Source organism: Epinephelus lanceolatus, chromosome 24 (genome assembly GCF_041903045.1).
Source record: "Epinephelus lanceolatus isolate andai-2023 chromosome 24, ASM4190304v1, whole genome shotgun sequence".
Classification (NCBI taxonomy): domain Eukaryota; kingdom Metazoa; phylum Chordata; class Actinopteri; order Perciformes; family Serranidae; genus Epinephelus; species Epinephelus lanceolatus.
The window spans coordinates 12731882-12751806 of NC_135757.1; the positions used below are offsets into that span (position 1 = coordinate 12731882).

Here is a 19925-nt window from a genome sequence, read left to right on the forward strand (position 1 = left end):
ACCCGCACAATGTAGTTCCACTTTTGGCCACTATGTAAAATTGGCTTCTTAGCCTGGTACTGCTATTGTGGGCTTGCTCAGATCAGTAAAAAAACAACAACAAAACACTGACTCTAGATCAGACCATTGGCTTTTTTGCATTGCAGTTCTGCTGCCTCACCTCTAGATGTCATTAAATCCTACACACTGGACCTTTAAATGAGTAAAATAATATATTTTTTACAGGCCAAGTTTATTCTGAATATCATGCTACTTTAGCTCAGCTTCAGGCCTTAAACTAAATATTACAAACAGAATTTAAATTCTTTGATTATTTCTATCTTTTGATTTGTAAGCAGGTGTATAACTAAATTAAGATTTATTCATTTTTTGACTTCCTGTCCTTTTCTAAAAACAAGATATGGGTTTTTCCAAAATTGAAGCAATTGTACCTTTAATTCATTTTTTTCCACATCAACCTAAAAAGCTGAAGTAACAATGTACTCTTGTCTGCATATTATAATGTTAATTGTTTCTCACATATTTAATCTATAAATTGTGGTCGGAGTGTGGTCCATAGGGGGCGCCATGATGGAGCACAGGCCCAGCAGCAGGCTGCTGTGTGGAGGCTCGCGGGAGGGACGTGCCTCATCCCGACAGGAGGAGAGCTGCTGCCATTGGCTCCTGCCACGTTATAAATACAGGCAAATGGCATTTACCGGCTCAAAGCAGGCGGAGACACCGGGGGAGGCAGGCAAGCAAGCAGGGAGACGCTTCTGTCGCTTTTACATCTCGACGACTCACACACACATAGACACACACACACACACACACAGGATTGGACTTTTACATTTAATATTCCGGCTGAAATCAATGAAGGAGAGACGCTCGTGTCAGAAACTATCTCTGAAATCCGGCATGGATCCCAGTCAGAGTGTGAAGTGTAAGATAGTGGTGGTGGGAGACAGCCAGTGCGGGAAGACTGCCCTGCTTCACGTGTTCGCCAAGGACTGTTTCCCTGAGGTGAGACCCTGCAAACACTGCAGACTGAGCATGATGCTAATTAACCTGGATTTATTAATACTCAGTGATATGATGGGCAAACACCTCGTCCATGTGTGGAGGTGGATGTGTCAGATGGGTTGATGCTCCAATAATAATGAAGGACATGTATGATGCATGTATGTGTTGTAGCTGAAATGCACTGCTGCAGTATTATAATACCAGTTGAATGGTGTTGTAATGGTAATAATGTAGTATTATTTATCTCATTTTGTCCATTTTAATCAAGGTTTAAGATACTAACTCTTATTTTATCCATGTGTCCTGCAGAGCTATGTCCCCACAGTGTTTGAAAACTACACAGCCAGTTTTGAAATCGACACACAGAGGATTGAGCTCAGCTTGTGGGACACCTCAGGTAATTATGCCCTCCATCATCTTATCTTGGCAGCCTCATGTTGGCTGTCTTTGTCAGTTGTGGTGAAATGTCCGGACATGTCCATGCATACAGGTCACACTCAAACCCTCTGTGACCCCTGTGGACATGCTCCCTCGCTGGTCAGGGGTGATGAAATTGAGCCATATCTATCGTTAATCAGTGTTGATGCTGAGGAAATTCCCTAAAAATGTCCAAATCACGTGATACAAAGAGGCCCAGGCTTGCATTTTTGAATAATGAAATTAATCTGTGACCCATTTTAATCAATAAAGCCGGGTTAATCCTTCCTCATAGTCTGGAGTTGCTGTTCCTACAAGCCAGACATGTTTCCCCTCAGATTAGGAAATGGCTCACCTTTTACCTACATAAAAATGTTAAGTGTAATAGTTCAGGGTTAACACAAAAATGCATCAAAGTGCTGGATTTGATTTATGAATCCTCCCCAGCGGAGGAAAGTAAAAGCAGAAACAGGAAAGGAAAGATAATGATAGGCTGAATAGAGCGTGTATTCATACATCTGGAGAACACACTTTGAAATTCTTCCCACTGTGGGTTTTTCGGGAAAGTTTTGTTGTGCAACACGTTTACTGGCTCCCCAGCTTTTATCGCTCTTTGGTTGGACTTGGTGTTCAGGGTCCAAGCCAGCTGCTGCGTCCCCTGACTGTGTGCTTAAATGTGTGTGTGTGTGTGTAAACAAACCCACTTTCCCATCCATCAATGCCCAAGCAGTGAATAGCACAGCAGTCAGGCGTGAGTGAGGCGTATGTTGCGTGTGTGTGAGCATGTGGTGTGTGTGTGTGGGTGATGGGCGGGGACAAGCAGACAGCCAGCTGTTGCGGGTCTCTGGCCTGGAATTCCTGAGCAATGTTTAAGTAACTTTGTCAAACTTTAAATCAAAGATCGGCGTGTAATGAAGTAAAACTACAGAGTCAATTTTCAGATTTGGATTTCACACAGTTGTGAGAACAGCTGGACCTTCTTTGAGCAGCATGAAGTTAGTTTTTTGCTATGTTTTATACTTGAGAGTTAATAACCCTCATCTCCAGGCGCAGTAATGCTACAAGCAAGACAAGCAAAGAGGTCAAATTTCAAATTCTTTCACCCCCACAGTATGTGTGTACTGTGAAAGTGGAAAGGCGAAGAAATGAAAGTCGGCCAGAGTGAGAATTTTGTTTTATTGCGCTGTGTTGGCCGGCCGCCTGGAGCCATTTTTCTTCTTCTCTCTGCTTCATAAAACAGCAAGGGGGGGACGCCGTTCCTATTAGATCAGTGGGTCTGAGGTGGAGCCAGACCCCCACCCCCTTCAATCCTCACCCCCACCCAGCATGCACCAACACCCAGTGACTGATTGATACAGCCTTCGGCTTGGCTGGTCCCTTTGTAGAGACACCCATCGGCCATGGCCAATCCAATCGATCCCTTATCTCCTGAGGTGTGCTCGGGAGGGCTGTGTGTGTGTGTGTGTGTGTGACCCCAGCATGCACTAGGACAAAGACCAGGACGCAGAGACAAACACTTCAACCCCCCTCCCTCAGAACACCTACACACACACTGTGGTGGTCTTTGTTCTGCAGTGATGAGTGGTCTAATGAGATGGTTGGCGTGTATGTGTGTTTAAAAGGGAGGGTGATAGGAGTAATCCAGGTCATTAAGGTAAATGCCTGCCAGTTGTATTGCCTCCCATTTGTCCGCCACCCTGCTTGTTGGTGCTGGCTTCGCTTCCCCGGCCTCAGGGTGGGGCCCGATGGGGCCTTTGATGCTTCGCACGTCTTTCAGCGGTAGAGGAAGCGGTTTATGCTGTCTGCCTGCATGTCTAAATGAGCTGCAAAAGGTGTTTGTGTGAGAGTCAAACAGGAGGATATGAAGACAGGGAAGGTAAACAGAACAACCCCTGTGGCTCAGTGTGCCTCAGGCCTCTCCTCATTTTCCTCAGTTGACAAGAGCAAAAATCCATCTAAAAACCTATAAGCAGGTAATCTCAGGCAGGGCTGCGGCTAACGACTTCTGTCAGTATTAACATGTCGGGAAAAAAAGTTTATCGCATTTTCCCAGAGCCCAAGGTGATATCTTATAATTGCTTGCCTAACCCAAAAAATAGAGTTGGGGGATAAGGAGAAAATCAAACATCACAATATTTATGACCAAATAACCTCTATAAATTCTGCGACAATACTATAGGGCTGACTATCGGTGCTTCCACAAAATACTTACACAGTGAGATTTGTTATAATCATGAATAATGTGTATGTAATGACTAAAGGCAAGTAAAAAAGAGCTAAAACAGTCTGATAAGTTCAGAAAATTACATCACTTTACTGTAATGCAGCCTATAAAACCAAGGAAGGACAACACTTACTATGATATCTTTGATTTGCTTATCCAACCCAAAGATATTTAAATATCTTATATTGTAAAAAGTCAGGTTTCCTTGTCTTTTTTATTATAAAGAAGGTGCAAGTGAGTAATGTGAAAGTATCATAACGCTAAATCAACAAAGAAATGCACAGCGCAGTTCATATTCAGAAACAGTGCCTTTAAACGAGCCGGCAGGACTTCCGTGAAGTTGTGATGTCACAACTATACCATATAGACTGGATGGGGCTTAAAGAGACAGGCGCTTTAACGGAGCGTTCCAGACAGTGAAAACAGATATATTTGGCAGACAGTATGGGAAAAACTACTGTTAAACATTAAAGAACAAAATAATGCCCCATTAGAAACCCAAAATATGAACCTGAAAATGAGCATAATATGGGACACTTTAATTTACAGTCAAATACGATTTCCCCTTTTTTTGAGAAGCTGGAACCAACAAATGTTTGGTATTTTTTTCACAAGTAGTGATTCTTAAACCTGCATAAATGTATGATTTAGCAACATGTGAACAGTACAGCAAGCTGTGAACACAACACTGACAGAGTTGTGGCTAAAGTGTTAGCAACAGTTGCTTGTTTACACATCCAGCGGATATGGCACTAGCATTAACGTAGGGTCATGTTTCTGGCCACATGATAAATGAAAGTCCAGTAGACACTCTGGTTTGTTGTCCACTAACTCCTGAGAAATGTAGCTGGCTCTTAAGCTGTTCCGCTTTGTTCTCAAGCTAGTCTCTGGAAATGACACTTTGAGTAAGGTGACGGTGAAAAACAGCAAACAACGTTTTAATTTGAAACTAAAACTGCTGTTCTTAAATTTTCTGTCAATCAACTTATCGTTTCAGCGCTAATCCCAGGCTCGTGGAAGATTGGTTCAATCAGATTTGTCACCTTTTCTCTGGTTAAATATTCATAATGTACTCACGTTGGAGTGGACTGCACGAAACAGCTTAGCACGAGGTGTTTGTTCCAACTTTTTTAGGCTTTTTCCCAAAGCTAGGACAAATAAAAGCTTCAATATAATCTTATCAGGAAAAACACAGGAAGTCTCAGGCATTTTTACATCAAGGACTCCCAGAGAAACCCATGTGTGAGACCCCATGGATCTCATTTGATAATATTTATCCCGGGGAACCTTCAGGGAAAGTTGTTTTTTGTTTAGTGCAGATTTGAACAGCTGCCGACTCGGCACATTAAAAGATGACCCACTTTGAAAACAGGAAGAAAGTCAGATAAAGTTCTTAAAGGAAGATGCATAATGATAGTGCATAGAGCCGCCCAGATTATCATTTCCTTCTGTGGCTTCTAGAGCATGCTGCATGTTCCCCTGTAATACTGGACAGCTGAACTATGGGACTTTTTCATGCACTCAGTAAGCTCCTCTGCCCCTCACACACACTGTGCTCCCTCCATTCTTGTGTCGGCAGCCATTGTTGCTTGGGATCACATTTCTAGGCTCAGCGAATTGGAGCCGCATGTCTGGCATTCCTCAGACTAAAGGTTTCTACTTCCTCCTCTACAAAGACCCCTATTGTACCAGCAGGCCCAGATCCTTAGCGGAGTGAAAGAGAAGTGGCGTGGCTCTCTAAAGCCCTACCTCGTTTCCAAGGGGAAATTGAATCACACTGGAATTTGCCGACTGGCGAGAGAGCCTCGGTGGTGATACAGTGCATGAACTGAAGGACAGTGGAATCCTGGGAGAGATTAATGGACTTCCTGTCTGCTAATGTCGGGGAAGGACCTGACACCTGACATTAAAATCTGTGTCCCGTCTTGACACTGAACACCTTGCACTCTTGGCTCACTGTGCCCCGCCGTTCCTGTTTGAATGGAGTTGTACTTGAGTAACACCTTGTTGTGAATGTGGCCTCAAGTGTCACTAACAACACCTCTTTTACAGTGTTTAAGGTGCATTCACATCTGGATGTCAGGGCTTTTTCATTTAGTTGGATCACATGAGGTGAGATCTGAGAGATAAATGTTTGTCTCGAAGTTCTGGATCATAACTGAGGACAAAACAAATGTATACACTAGGCTGTGATATTTCTTTATATATATACTTTGACAAGATATGGAACATATGACAGCATTGTATTGTTTTTAAAACATTGCATCATGACACATATCAAAAAATATTGTGGTTAAACATCATATGACATTGTAATATATTGTATTGTAACATACCACATCACATCATTGTGTCATGTACTGTATTCAAGCCATAGTAGCACAAAACCTTTTCAAACTTTACATAGCAGGATGGCAGTGTTTGCAGCAGCAGATACCTTGGTAACCACAGCAACTACAGCCGATATTGGTTCAGGTTACTGCAGTTTAAATTGCTCTTTGCCTTCTTCACTGTTTGTGTTAAATGTGTCTGGCTGGTATTTAAGCTCTATGGAGTGGGATGGCTGGACGTGCCCGTCGTTGTTTGTTGTTTTCACAGGTGTCCCTGAAGGCTCAACGCCTCTCCACACACACACACACACACACACACACACACACACACACACACACACACACACACACATGCTCTCACCGCCCCTCAGCTCGGTTCTGCTCAGCTATGTTAGCTATGCAGTAAATCAGCAGGCCTGCAGACCTGTTGCCATACCTCCAGACTGTCAGCCGCAGCTGGCTTACCTCAGGACTCTCTGCGTTTGGTGTGCGATAAAATACATTACCATATCTGTAAGCCATTTGTGTGAATGCCTTCTACAGTAAGTAGGATGTCTTGAACATTATGGGCTATTTTAGAACTGTAGCCCAGACAGGCAACATCAGGAAATATCAGATTCTTTCTCCTTTTCGGTGGAAGTCAGAGAACATCTGGGAATTTGTATATTGAGTCACGTTACATGAATAGAGCAGAATGTATTTTCCAACTTTTTCATGTGTATTTACTGCATTAAGTGGTGCTTTTCATCCCAGCTGTTGTGGAAACCAGCCTGAAAAAGCACATTAACAAACCAGTGAGGAAGAATATTTTTACATTTGGGAAGAGTTTTCTGTGCAGTCATGGAAACTCATTTTGGTTTTTCATCAGAGCCACAGTGGGGGTTTGGTATTGTCTCGCAGTTTACTGTATCCTCATGTCTCCATGCATTTGTTTGCTGTGAGGAAGACGCAAGAGAGAATATATTGAAGAGAAGGCGAGGGGGCTGGAGAGTGTTTGTCAGTGTGTGTTTAAAGGACGGACAGGGGAGGACGGGGTGTGTGTCTTCCTTCCAGATTTAGAGATCCTGTGGGAGAACAATGACAGGAGCTAATTAGATGACAGTCACCAGGTCTTGTGTGTGTGTGTGTGTGTGTGTGTGTGTGTGTGTGTGTGTGTGTGTGTATATGTATATGTGTGTGCTAGCTGTGGGATTTCCTCTTATCTTTCCGGTTGGCAGGAAGATGACCGCAGAGCAGAGTACAGTTGCAGACGCAGGCCTAATGCAGTTACGACTCTGCTATAAACAGCAGACAAGAAAGAAAATGTCTCCTATTAAAAGTCTCCTGAAAGCCATTAACAGGCCCACGCACACACATCAGCACGCCAAATGCAAATTTTGATCCTCTGTGAAAGTTTCCTGTTGGTGTTGTGCAGCTTGAAATGCTTTGCAAAGATGCACTTGGAGGATTTGCAGCTATAAATACTTTAATCTCCAGGTAAATTCACAGGAATATGTGAAAACAGGACCACACACACTGCACCCAGCAACTCAGATATGTGTGTTTCTCCTCACTGGGTTGGTCAAGACAATCAATTCATTGTAAAATGTCAACTGACTCTACAGCTTACCCTTTCAGTCGCAGGGTCTTATTTTTCCAGTGATTGGTTCCAGGCAGCGAGTGCTGGAAAAAAAGGAAAAAACCTTCCAACAATGCAATGCGGTCGTGATTGATTTTGAGACAGCCGTGAAAAATGGGGAATAAATTCTTGCGGGGGATCCCACATTCCTCCTTCACCTTGTACTTCCTGTGCTGTGCCGACGACAGGAGCTGAGAGTCGGGCCTTTTTGTTTAGGTGGTGTCACCTATCAGACGGCTTTCCAAAAGATCCTCAGGGAGCGAGTGGGAAAGCAGAGAGTCGTTGGGAAACAAAAAGCCTGTCCCCATCTGAAACACATTATGTTAAGATTAAGACATCACAATAATTTATTCTGTGTACTTCCTGGCATCCATACCTCACTGACTTTCTGTTTTTTGAAACAGCAAACGGCATAAAGACGCAGAAATGTGCTGCATCCTGGTTGGCCTGTGTGAATCAACATTCGGGAAAACGATACTGTGGAATTTAGGGTTGGAGCCAGAGCATGCTATTGCGACAATGACCCGTTACCACAATCTTCCTGCGCTCAAAAGTCCCTTATAAAATTAAGGGTAGGATCAATGCTGCTAGTAGGCTTCTCCTAATTGCATTTTACAAGCTGTTAGTGAGTCGGCCAAACTACAAAATTAAACCATTGCCTGTTAGCTTGTAAAGACACCTTGCAAATCAGTGTCTTAGCCAAATATGGTTTGATAGAAAGGAACATTACCCTGTGCTGTTTTTGATGTTTGGATGTTTCGAAGGAGTGTATCTTTTTGCTGTCCAAAAGAGTGATTGGTCTGAATGTCATTTTCCAGCTTCATGCCATGGATGTATAAAGAGACCTGGATACTGCTTTGAAGGCGAGACCTTGTTCATTCCTATGGGAGTTGCTCAGTGGTGCATTAAGCCAAAATGGTTGTATTGCTATGTATAAAATTACTTGGACGATCCAGGGATTATTGGCAATACTTCCACACCCATAGGGCAAACACACAAGAGACTTTTGGTGGCAGAGCTCTACCAAGTGTAGCAGAGTGGCTAACTTCTGCTAACTTCCTGTTTAGCGCTCTACTAACTTGAATGGGGATAAAATTATTTAATATTATGGCTCTTCTAGACTTTGCAAATGTTATCGGACCGCATGAATCAAATCCTGATAGTGAAACAAGCCATTTTGTTTGGTCACTACAAAAATTGGCCTCAAAGCCTGGTGCACATCCTGGGGTCCTGGTTGTAAGTAGGTAGCAGCCGAGTAATGGCCGACAGCTAATGCTAACGGATAGTAAATATTAGTTAGAGTACCTTGTATACTTTTAAGTGCATCACAACACTTTTTATTCACCTAAACTGAGAGCTGAGCAACAGCAAGTCCTGCCAGTCTATGAGTCTATGACATGTAGCGTTAGCTAGCATTAGCCAGTGTTAGCTAACTGAAGCTAACGTAGCTGCTAGCTCAGCAGCGAAAGGAGACAGGTAGCTGCTCGACAGGATCACTTATGCTGTGTTCACATTAAGGGTGACACAGCAACAAGTTACAGTTCCATTTTCAATGGAAGCTGGTGACATGAAGCTACAAACTGATGCCTGACGCTGTGGTACTGTTAATTAGCTTAGCTAGCTGACAGTATGCTAGCATTCTGTGCATTGTGGTGCACATGGAAATGCAATAGGGTGGTGAAATGTGATGTTAAAGTGGTGTGATGTTAAAGCTCATTTATTTGTTGACCAAATACAAACTTAAGATGACGTTCAGTTGAGGTGCCTTGTGGCAAGCAGTTGACACACAAGCCCGTCACACAACCACGTTAATACGTGAGCAACACTTCAACAATATGACTTACCAGCAGTCATCACTAAATATAATCCCACTTTTAATGTAATAATTGGAGTAATGAAAGTATAATTTTAGCACAGTTATTTAGCTGTTATGACTAGAGATGAGCTCAGTTAAGTGGTTTGGTTTCTACCTCCAGATGAATTGCTGACCTTAGGCACAATATTGATTAAAATATTTGCCAGAGGCATAGCTCTGGTTTAGCAAAGAGGTTATGTCTAATATTAATTCTTATGTTATGAATATTACTGTGTTGCACTCAGAGGATGTACAGTTTTTACAGTACTGTTTATTTTCCCCATTGGATGGAGCAGTGATCTCATCGGCCCATTCGACCTCCTCCCAGACGACCCTGGCTCAAACACTGGCAATGTATGATTGTGGACATAGATATGGTTCAGATTTCTGTATGCAGCGGCGGTACATTTATTGTGCACACATCAGCTAGTGTCATGCTTTGTTGTGTGAGGCCCAGGCCTGGAAGGAAGGACGGATTGTATAAACGGTGTCGTCTCCCATCCAGACTGTTTAGATTAGAAACACTAGATCCCCGACTTTGTGTTTGGTGTGTGTGTGTGTGCATTCCTGGCTTTTCTCCATAGCAGTGTTTAGAAAGGACCTCCCAAGGGAACCTTCAGTTACCAAAAACAAAATTCTCCACATTCTTGGCAGCCTGTTGTGTGTGGTCAGCGCTCTCTCGTCATGTGATCTTGACTCACCTTGACATGACGCCACCCTCCCCCCCCCCCCTTCCTCTCCGGAGATGTTTCAGTCTGCCGGAGAGATGGGCGTCGCCCTCACACATGGTTTTAATTTGGAGTATTCCTCGCTCTGAAGTTCTCCGTTTCTCCGGGGGAGAATTTCTTCAACAAGTGATCTTGTCGTAGTCAGCACATTTTTTTTACTGATTCTGCATTATTTGTTTTTCTCGCTTGGTTGCTATGGATTATGGCAGTGCTGCAATCATGTCATATGAGAATAACTGTCGGAAATGCTTTAGAGTTAAAGCAATGATTTGGCCGTGTTCATGCATAGTAGAGAATGTGTTTGTGGTTTTCTGTACATTTTAGTAGCTGCCCCTCACTTCACTGCAGGTATTTCCTTCAGTAAAAAGCTGAAGGCCTCCCAGGAAAAATGTTCTTTCTACCAACAGAGATTTGAAGTCTTATTCAGCATTGTGAGTTGTCCAATTTTCTGGTGTAGGCCTATGTACCAGGGTAAAGCTGGGTGTATGTACATTTGTGTGTCCATGTCCTTGCCCAACAGCTTCAAAGACAAATTTGATCTGATATATATGTGAACACTGTTACAGTCTCTTGCTTTCCTCTGTTTCAGGATCTCCATACTACGACAACGTGCGGCCTCTCTCCTACCCAGACTCTGACGCCGTCCTCATCTGTTTTGACATCAGCCGCCCTGAAACACTCGACAGCGTGCTTAAAAAGGTTTGTTGCTCTTTACTCCAGCATTCATTCAGGAAGCGATCATCAAGCCTTTGATAAGCTTAGCGGAAGTCTTTCAGCCTCTTAACTCTAAATCATTCCTCCACTGTAAAGTCTTTGATTTTGTTTGATCCGCTGACAAAAGCCGTGTCTGCAGTCAAGAGACTCTTCTGTAGATTCAGTCACGTCAGATCTTGTGATGTGAGGATGTAAAGTTGTAGTGTGACTGGAGGGTTGCTGGGTTAAATCCCCGGAGCAGCTGGAAGAAGGAAGTAAAGCTCTCCTCTGACTGAATTTTCAACTGAGATGAAGCCACCGGTTACTCACATGGAGCTGCTGGTGGTTAACATCTGACTGTGGTCGCACTGGCTGATTCCCACATGTGTGTACTCAACATAAAGGGTCATCTGACTGGTGGAAGGCTTTGATGTTACTCAGAAAAAGGTTGCAAAAATGTATTGTTTGTTGACAGTAAAATGAACCTGTCATGTGCTCTTCTTGTGTAAGGAACTAACTGTTTTCATGGGTTTTTTTAGCTGTCCATAAAATTTACGACATGAACTAGTTTTCTGTGTGTCCTTACTGTTTCATCAGTCATGTTGTTTCACACAGTGAGCGTCTCGATTAAGATTAGCATTGGTCTCATTGGCTCTTAGTCCAGTGCTGTTTGTGCAGACAGAAAGTGACAGACACATTGTACAAAACAACTTCCTCTTTGGATGTCGATGAACTTGATCCCCTGACCAGCCAGCCAGCCAGCCAGCCAGCCCTGAGGCACATGAGCCCCAGATTAAAGTCCCTGGAGAAATACCATCGATCACAGAGCATTTATTGTTGTCAGGGAGGAAACATGGGGATTATTTGTAGTTCCTTTCCAGGGTTGAAAGCGTGAGGGGCTGCAGGAAGTGGCAGCTTTAACCTTTGGACTTAAAAGGATGGGTGACTGGGGGGTGGAACTCTTGGGATGTTGTGTCAGGTTTTTCTCCCCAGCATGCATATTTTAACACGTATTTGAACACTTTCCTTGCAGTTAAATACTCATTTTAAACATTAGGCTTTGCTTGGTTTATATTCATATGTGGTCTGTTGGGAAAATGGAGCTAAATATTGATCTTCTGCTCGAGCAGCGGTGGTAGATAATTTCCAATTTTTTCCACTGCTGTTGAATGAATTAAGAGGAAAACACTGTTTTCTCTCTGAATATTTCATGATGCGAGCTTTTGCCTTCTTTTTTCACAGTGGAAAGGAGAGATCCAGGAGTTTTGTCCCAATACTAAGATGCTGCTGGTTGGATGCAAGTCAGACCTCCGCACTGACCTGAGCACGTTGGTGGAGCTTTCCAACCACCGACAGACACCAGTCTCTTATGACCAGGTACGCACTGTCAACTTTAAACGGCACATATTTAAAAGAAACTTCATTCATGAATAATTGCTCACTGAACTCCACTTAAAGCCACAGCCGATCCCTAAGAGAGAAAATCCTGTCGTCATTGTTGACGCGAGTACTTAAAAATATGTTAACCTGACCTGCAAGCTTTAACTTCCGGTAGTGACCATATTTGACCTCTTCCTCCTCAGGGTTCCAGCATGGCCAAGCAGATCTCGGCACCCTACATCGAGTGCTCGGCTCAGCAGTCGGAGAACAGCGTCAGAGACATTTTCCACGTGGCTACGCTGGCTTGCATCAACAAGAACAACAAAAACGTTAAGCGCAGTAAGGCCACTCGCGGGAACAAGAGGATTTCACACATGCCTGGTAGGCCTGACCTGGCGGCCGTGGCCTCGGACCTCCGGAAGGACAAAGCCAAAAGTTGCTCGGTCATGTGACTGATGAAACTGAGGGGGATTAGGCTGAGACTGAGGACAGAGCACAGTGCAAGCAGGAAGCTATGGGGCAATGCTCTTTCCTGCATGCTAAAGACCCCTTATGTGTCTGGAAAGGGGTTTTATAAGCTTCAATTCATGTACATGTTACTGGAATACTCTGCACCAGTGAAAACTCAATGCGTAGTAGCGTCCCAATCCATGTGGCCCCCTGCCCCACCAGACGAGGAAGCTATCTGTCAGCGAGCTACCTGCTCAGGGAAGTGACCTGCTTCCTTTGGGAGGATGGAGCGGATGTGGTCGAGGCTTTCCACACCAACAGGAAATAAGCAGGAAGAGTGATGTCATTAGGAGATGCTCATTTGTAACGGAAATGTTTAAAAGCGTGTGATCTTTTGAATGAGAGCCAAAGCCGGCAAAGGGGGTCTTGCTGCCTGGGGAAAAAAAGAGGAGCTGCTGTTGTTTGTGCTGGATCAAAGACTTGTTGCTCGGAGGGCTTATACAACTCGTCACTGTAGTTTGGAACTGATTCACTCTCACTCCTGCTCGTGTAACTGTTAGTCTGTGTGCAGAGGACATTAGAAGAGGAATTTCTCAGTCCCGCACAAAAAAAACCTGACGCTGTTTGTCCCCTGTCTCTGATATGTTGTCAGTATAATGTGAAGTCATTGGTGTGCAACTGCATCATTGTTTTATTTTAGCTTCATCCTGATCAGTCTCAACCACAAACAGCTTGTAGCAGTCAGCCAGTCTGTGCCCATTTATTTCATGTCAACAGCTATAGGTACATAAAGACTCTCTAAAGACAGATTATCCAAACTGTTCTCCACACTGACATGTTTATGGTCCCCTCTGTATTATACTGGGGAGCCATAAGCGAAATAGCTCAAAGCTGTACCCGTCACGATTTGACAAACAATTCCTCAAGTCCATGTGATAAACAAATGCAAGTCGGCCCTTCAATTAGTGACACTTTTAAAACGAGAAAACACAAATAACTTGCATAACACATTTTAAAACACATAATGGACCCTTAATGGGCTGAGGAGCTTAAGTTGACCAACACATATCAAGTGAAAATATGACTAATTATGTAAAATGAGAAGGTCTTAGCAGGCAGACAGCCAGTTAGAGCTATGAGTCATTTTCCCACTGCACTTTAGGGAGGGAGTGGAAATGTAAGCAACAATTAAAGCTTGTTTATTAGGCTCTGAAAAACATCGGCACTCTGCTTTGCATTTCCCTGAAGTGTTCAGACTCTGCTGTTGGGTAAAACTCTGATAAAGGCCCGGTCACGGCAACAACTATTTGGATAATGAATTCATTGTTTCAGCCATTTCTCAATGCGTTTTAACATTTTACAGACTATGTGACCAACTGAGAAAACAATCAGCAGATTAATTGCTAATGAAAGTAATTATCAGCGCTACTTGGCAGGGAGTGGAGTAAACAGAATGTCCTACTAGCATTAGCTGATGGGCGTACTCATGCACTGTTCGTACATATACCTATGAAAAGTAATGCACCGAATTTCGTATAAAACCATGAACTAGTAACTCATATATAACCCAAATAATCAGAAAGGCTGCGATCATGTGACCAATGAACTGATGGGAGTGAAGAAGGAAGTAGTATAAAGAGACAAGGTACGTGTAGATGGAAGGTCGGGGTGATGAACTGGTCAAACAACACAGGGCTTTACCCCAGGAGACCAGTATTTGTGTCCTGTGTGAGACCAACTGAACTTTGAATTATTTTAAGGTGTATCGTCAACCATGTTTCTTTTCCGAAACCCGAGTTACGTGACTTAACTTTCCTAAACCTGAATTGCACAACTTTAAGTTAAGTACATATCTTTACATTAAATACGTAACGTGATGATGACTACACCATTCCAGGGTTGATAATTTGTTGAATATTGAATGAATCATGAACAGTTGCATGAGGATACGTTAACCTAGCAGAAGTAACTTTCACTTTCTGGTGTGACCGGGCCTTTACTTAAACTGTATGATTTTATTTTTCCCACATGGTTTGACATGTTATTCAGTGTTTGGGTTTCACAGCCCTTCATTTGAGATATGTCATAATGTAAACAACAAATGGGCGTTAATTTGAAAATTAGACTTTTCTGAAGTCTTGAGAGACAGTGTTGTTTACAGTGTAAAATTGTGTTTTCCCTCTAACAGTGCAATTAAGGAGCTGTTTAAATATCAAAGGTATTGATGCACTTTTAAACTAACTTCCCAATTAGTTTGTTCAAATGCCAGTGCTGTCACATTTGGCAGCTCAGTGGCCCAACTCATTTCTTGATTTTCTAATCTGTTGTCTCTTCCCCGTGTACATTTATCATGTTTTCTTGAATGTTGATGTCACCTTCAAATGTCTTTGCCAATGTTGTTGCCGCAATATTTATTGAATTATATATTTTCCCTTTAGAATAAATGCAAATGGAATTGAAGAAGTGCGTTTTCTGTTCATTGAGAGGAAACATGATGTGAAACTGTAAACCATAGTGCTGCCATTGCTTTACGAGAGCTCCCACTCATTGGAAACAAGCCTGTCTTCCATTTGAAGCAAATCGATTGTGTTGATGTTGGCAACAATTGTATTTTCCGTCCATTGCGTCATTGGGTTTTCACCAGATTTCACACTTTCCCCTGAGCTGAGGTAACGGCAGTAATTTCTACTCAAGGTCAGGCTGCTTTCAAGGATGTTCTCTTTCTTTTACATCTATAAGTTGAATTCATATGGAAAGCAACAGCTTGAATTGATATTTCTTCCACACACTCTTTACATCAACTGGTGTGTGCATACAGATTGTATTAAATGTAAACCAAAGAGATCTTGTGTAAACACAGGCAGGTAAAAAACAGCTCAAGGATAATCAAAAACCAAAACCAAAGATGTGTACTTCAGCACCTGTGGTGCAAACAACTTAATTCCAGCCACATCTGTGTGTTAATACAAAGAGCTTTTCAATCATAGCAATATTACACAGGTGTCTGCTTTCTGAGACCAGGGCTGTGTTCACAATTGCATACTAATGAACTTCCTACTACGTCTTTCTGTACTGCATACTGCATACTAAATGAACAATTAAGTTTGCCATTGCCAACAGACTGTTCACTGAAGTATACTCAAAATCTCAAAGGCCGTGCACTCTAAAGGGAGGCACAGCATTGTGGGGCAGTTCGGTATGTCCAGTAAGGTTATGTCTCAGACGCAGAAGTCTATATTCGGACATTCCTCATGTATGCAAAGTCCACATACTATGCAGCGTGGTTGCACTATAACTCAATTTTGTGTCATACCTAGCATGAATAGTATGTTAGTATGTGATCTTGAACACTGCCTAAAATTGGGCATAAAATGTACTATGAAGCCAGTGGACTGTTTCAGGGTATATTTTCGATTCAGCCGTTGAAAAGACAAAGTAAAAGTTAAAAGAAGTTTCTCATTTAAAAATACTGAAACAAAAATAGTCTGAATATAATAAATAGATATTTTATCATCAGTTGACAACTTCACATTCAATGCACAAAAGGGTATTAAATCTATATTCACTCTGAATTAAGTTGGTAAAGGTGATATGTGCTGAAGGCTGAGTAATATTTTGTTTTCCTTCATCCTTCAATGTGACTCATTAGGACAAAGGACACACCTGTGATGTGTTGGCATTACTGCACAGGTGCAGCCTATTTCAAGGCCTGATGGTTTCCTGATCTGTAACACTCAGACAAAGACATGCGGTTGAAATATGATGGTGGCTTTAGCCTTTGTTTGCTCTCTCTAACAAAAGCTTTTTGCATGTGCACTACTCAAACATGCCTGGGGTCAAATCTCTTAGAAACCATAAATATAGTCAGTTGTTCCAAGTTTACATTTGCCCTCATCAAGACTGTTTGGGGTGGTTTATTGGTTAAATACAGATGAAGTGAGTTTGTGACAGGAGGGTTTATTGATGAGCTGGTGGGAAAATTGGGGAATTAGGGAATGAGCACTAGTGATGTCAGCCATAATCTAAGTCCTCTGTTGAGCCCTGTTTGAATTAGCTTTATTTCATTGTTTATGATTTAACACACAAGCCTGTTTTTTTCAGTTCTTCAAGGCTAAGGTTTATATGGAAGCATTGTCATAGCATAACATTAGCATTAAGAACGGGGCTCCTCTTCCAAAAGAAGTTTATTCAAGTATACTTTGAGTATACTTCTTTTAAATTAAAAAATAAGAGAGTATGCTTTCAGTTTACTTTTTATGTACTTATCAGAGATATACTTACCATGAGTGTACTTATGAATATTTGACTTATACTGTACAACTATACAAAAAAGTCTATTTGGCTTATACTTGTACTTAAACTTTTTAGACATGTTTAAGCGAGGTATATTTAAGTATTCAGGCCTTATACAGAAAGATCCCAGATAGCAAGGTGACTCATCAATGTTAAGATATACCATGTTAAATGTTATTGAATCAATGCTAATATTCTTTGCTTTTGCAATGTTGAAATGACAGTATTGAATTAACATTGATTTTTGGTCAGCTGCATTGCCGCTGGTCCAGGCTAATTCTGTGACTTCATGACCCTTCGCTTTAGCACCACCAACAAACACATATTTGACTTCTATCTATCTATCTATCTATCTATCTATCTATCTATCTCCATAGGACACTTTAATTTGCCCCTAAGTATATTTATATCAAGTTATTTTGTAGATCACTAATTGTATATTTTTCCTGGACACAATAAATGTGTTATTTGTGGTTGGTTGGCTCAGTTCAACATATAAACATATTCTGCAGCTTTAAAAAGTGTGGTTGGTGAGAATGCTGAGTAATCAGAGTGCAACCTAAACTTATATTTTTTAATTGTATGTAATAGGTTGTTTAAGAGTCGTTCCGTTTTTCCTGTAATGTGATTGGTTGGTGGGAACTTGACTGAAGCGCGCGCGGGTAAGCGAAGGAACGATCAAACGGCAGCGGCATTAAGCTCAGGAAAAAAAAACAGTAAGAAAAGACTGAGAATTTGGTGTGAACTGTATTTTCAACGTGTAACACTATAGCAGCTAGAGTGTATCAAGACTGCAGACCAGTAAAGAACCGGAACTGTGTGCTGTGAGTCGCTCAGTAACCAGCAACGCAGTAGCATATATTGTGTTTAGCCTCTCGAGCTAACTAACATAGCTGCCCACACTGGACCTTCTGAACTGCACAAATAGCGCTTCAGGTAACCAGGATGAAGCCTGGTAGCTCCTCTGGCATCAAGGGACACACTCAGCTAACCAGATAGCACTCCAGGTAACCAGGATGAAGCCTGGTAGCTCCTCTGGCAACAAGGGACACGCTCTCTGGCTTCAGGTGACCAGGATAAAGCCTGGTAGCCCTTCCAGTGGCCACAGTCAGTCATCAGTCTGCAAGTCTATTCTGGCACACTTGGAGGTGGACACAAAGGACTCGAACACTTCTATTGTAAGTACTCAACATCATTTGTTTTTGCTTGGTTAAAGCGACGTGGCACTGTTTTTGGCCACCATTATGTGTAGAGTTGACCAGGCCTGCAATAGGGGGTTAATTTTTCAAATCAAACTTTATTTGTATAGCACTTTTCATACATTAAAGATGCAGCACAAAGTGCTTCACAGAACAAAAACATACAACAAAAATACTACATACATATTGAAAACCCGCCCCTCCCACCCCCACATATAAACACACACACACACACACACACACACACAGTCAATATAGTCAATATAGTAACATGGCTGGGCACTGAGGAACCAGGTGAGGAAAGAACCACCTATGGGGAGCTCATCCATACTGAGAGGTGTCACAGCCTACGGCCACAGGGAGCGCCGCCACGGAGACCACTCCAACCCAGACAGACCGAGGTAGACTCCACACATGGTGCAGAGCCCCCCAGTCCTCCGGACCTGAGGGATCTCCAGGACGACGTCCCCGCGGGCAGACCGGACACACCTCTCAGTATGGAGGCCCCCCATGAGAAAAATTTAAGCATTTAGAAAAAATTAAAGATTTAAAGATTAAAAATAATAATAAATAAATAAATAAATAAATGAAGATTTAGAAATATAATATTAATAAAATGCATAAAGATTTTAAAATAAATAATTTAAAAGCATTAGCTTATTTTCTTTCTGGTTGCTGGTGTGTGTGAGTGTGTCTAAGCCCACAAGGTCATTACGTGTTTGGCACAGTTTTCAGAGTTAAACAAAAAGTTTTGAGGTTTATTCAGTAAAACCACAAAAGTAGAAGGTTTCACGAAATTAGCTACCTATTGAAAAATGTGCAGAAAGCACTACACTATCAGGTGTTGATGATAAATTATATTTTAGAAGTTTTGAGGGCAATGCTAACCATAAAGCTTAGGGGGGGTGCAGAAACGGTTGATAGGACTTCTTTGTTATTTGAGGTGGTAATTTAATGCACATTTTGCATAGTGAGAGTACTGTACTAGCTTCATCCAAGCTAGGAGTAGGGTACTTATATTTTTTCAAGCAAGAAAATAGCTAACGTGGTGGTTTTATTTCAAAAACTTCTCTAAAGTTGGTCCCTGGCAGCCCACAAACTTTTTGTGGCTCAGGAGGTAAAGCAGGTCATCAGTCCATGGTTCCCCCTGTCCACATATCAAAGTGTCCTTGAGCAAGATACTGAACCCCAAATTGTGTGTGAATGTTCAAATTGAGTTGCAGGTGGCACCTTGTATGGTAACCTCGGTCACCAGTGAATGAATGTGATGTGTCGTGTAAAGCACTTTGTGAGTGGTCAGAAGACAATAAAGGCGCTGTGCAAGTCCATTTAAAATTTCTACCTTGTTAAATGGCTATCCTGAGGCAGAGGAGCCACACACTCAACCAAGAAATGTTGTTTTCAACTAAATGGGGAAAATGTTCTTTTCATATGGTTGTCTTGCAGTGGCTTGGTGGAGTTTTCCTTGTTGCATTCTTGTCTTATGATGCGTCTCACATCGTGCATGCTGCTGTCAGAATTTCAGTGGATGCAATGGAACAGTCACCTGCAATAAAATGAAGTGCTAGCAAGTGAGTGAGCAATTGGGCCAATTTAGTCTCATGTATTGAAGTAGTACACTTACAAACCATTAGTACATTGATATTAGTATACTTAGTATATAGAATATATTAAAGAAATAAAGTTGAACTTTACCATCTTTTTTGCAAGCTTACTAAATATATTATATAAACCAG

General features: G+C 42.1%; 1 protein-coding gene across 1 annotated transcript; it reads left to right on the forward strand.

The window, feature by feature from the left end:
- The first annotated feature begins 691 nt into the window (after positions 1-691).
- On the forward strand, positions 692-15157 carry rnd3a (Rho family GTPase 3a). Its single transcript, XM_033616101.2, has 5 exons — positions 692-1002; positions 1312-1399; positions 10764-10873; positions 12110-12244; positions 12451-15157. Exons 1-5 carry the CDS (start codon positions 853-855, stop codon positions 12697-12699), a joined length of 732 nt encoding a protein of 243 aa, XP_033471992.1. The 5' UTR covers positions 692-852; the 3' UTR covers positions 12700-15157.
- Positions 15158-19925: the final 4768 nt, after the last annotated feature.

Bases quoted from the DNA above. Each gene is read 5' to 3' on its own strand.
- rnd3a (XM_033616101.2), top strand. From the start codon at position 853: ATGAAGGAGAGACGCTCGTGTCAGAAACTATCTCTGAAATCCGGCATG. The intron at 1,003-1,311 runs GTGAGACCCTGC...TGTGTCCTGCAG, and splicing joins CCAAGGACTGTTTCCCTGAG to AGCTATGTCCCCACAGTGTT. The intron at 12,245-12,450 runs GTACGCACTGTC...CTTCCTCCTCAG, and splicing joins CACCAGTCTCTTATGACCAG to GGTTCCAGCATGGCCAAGCA.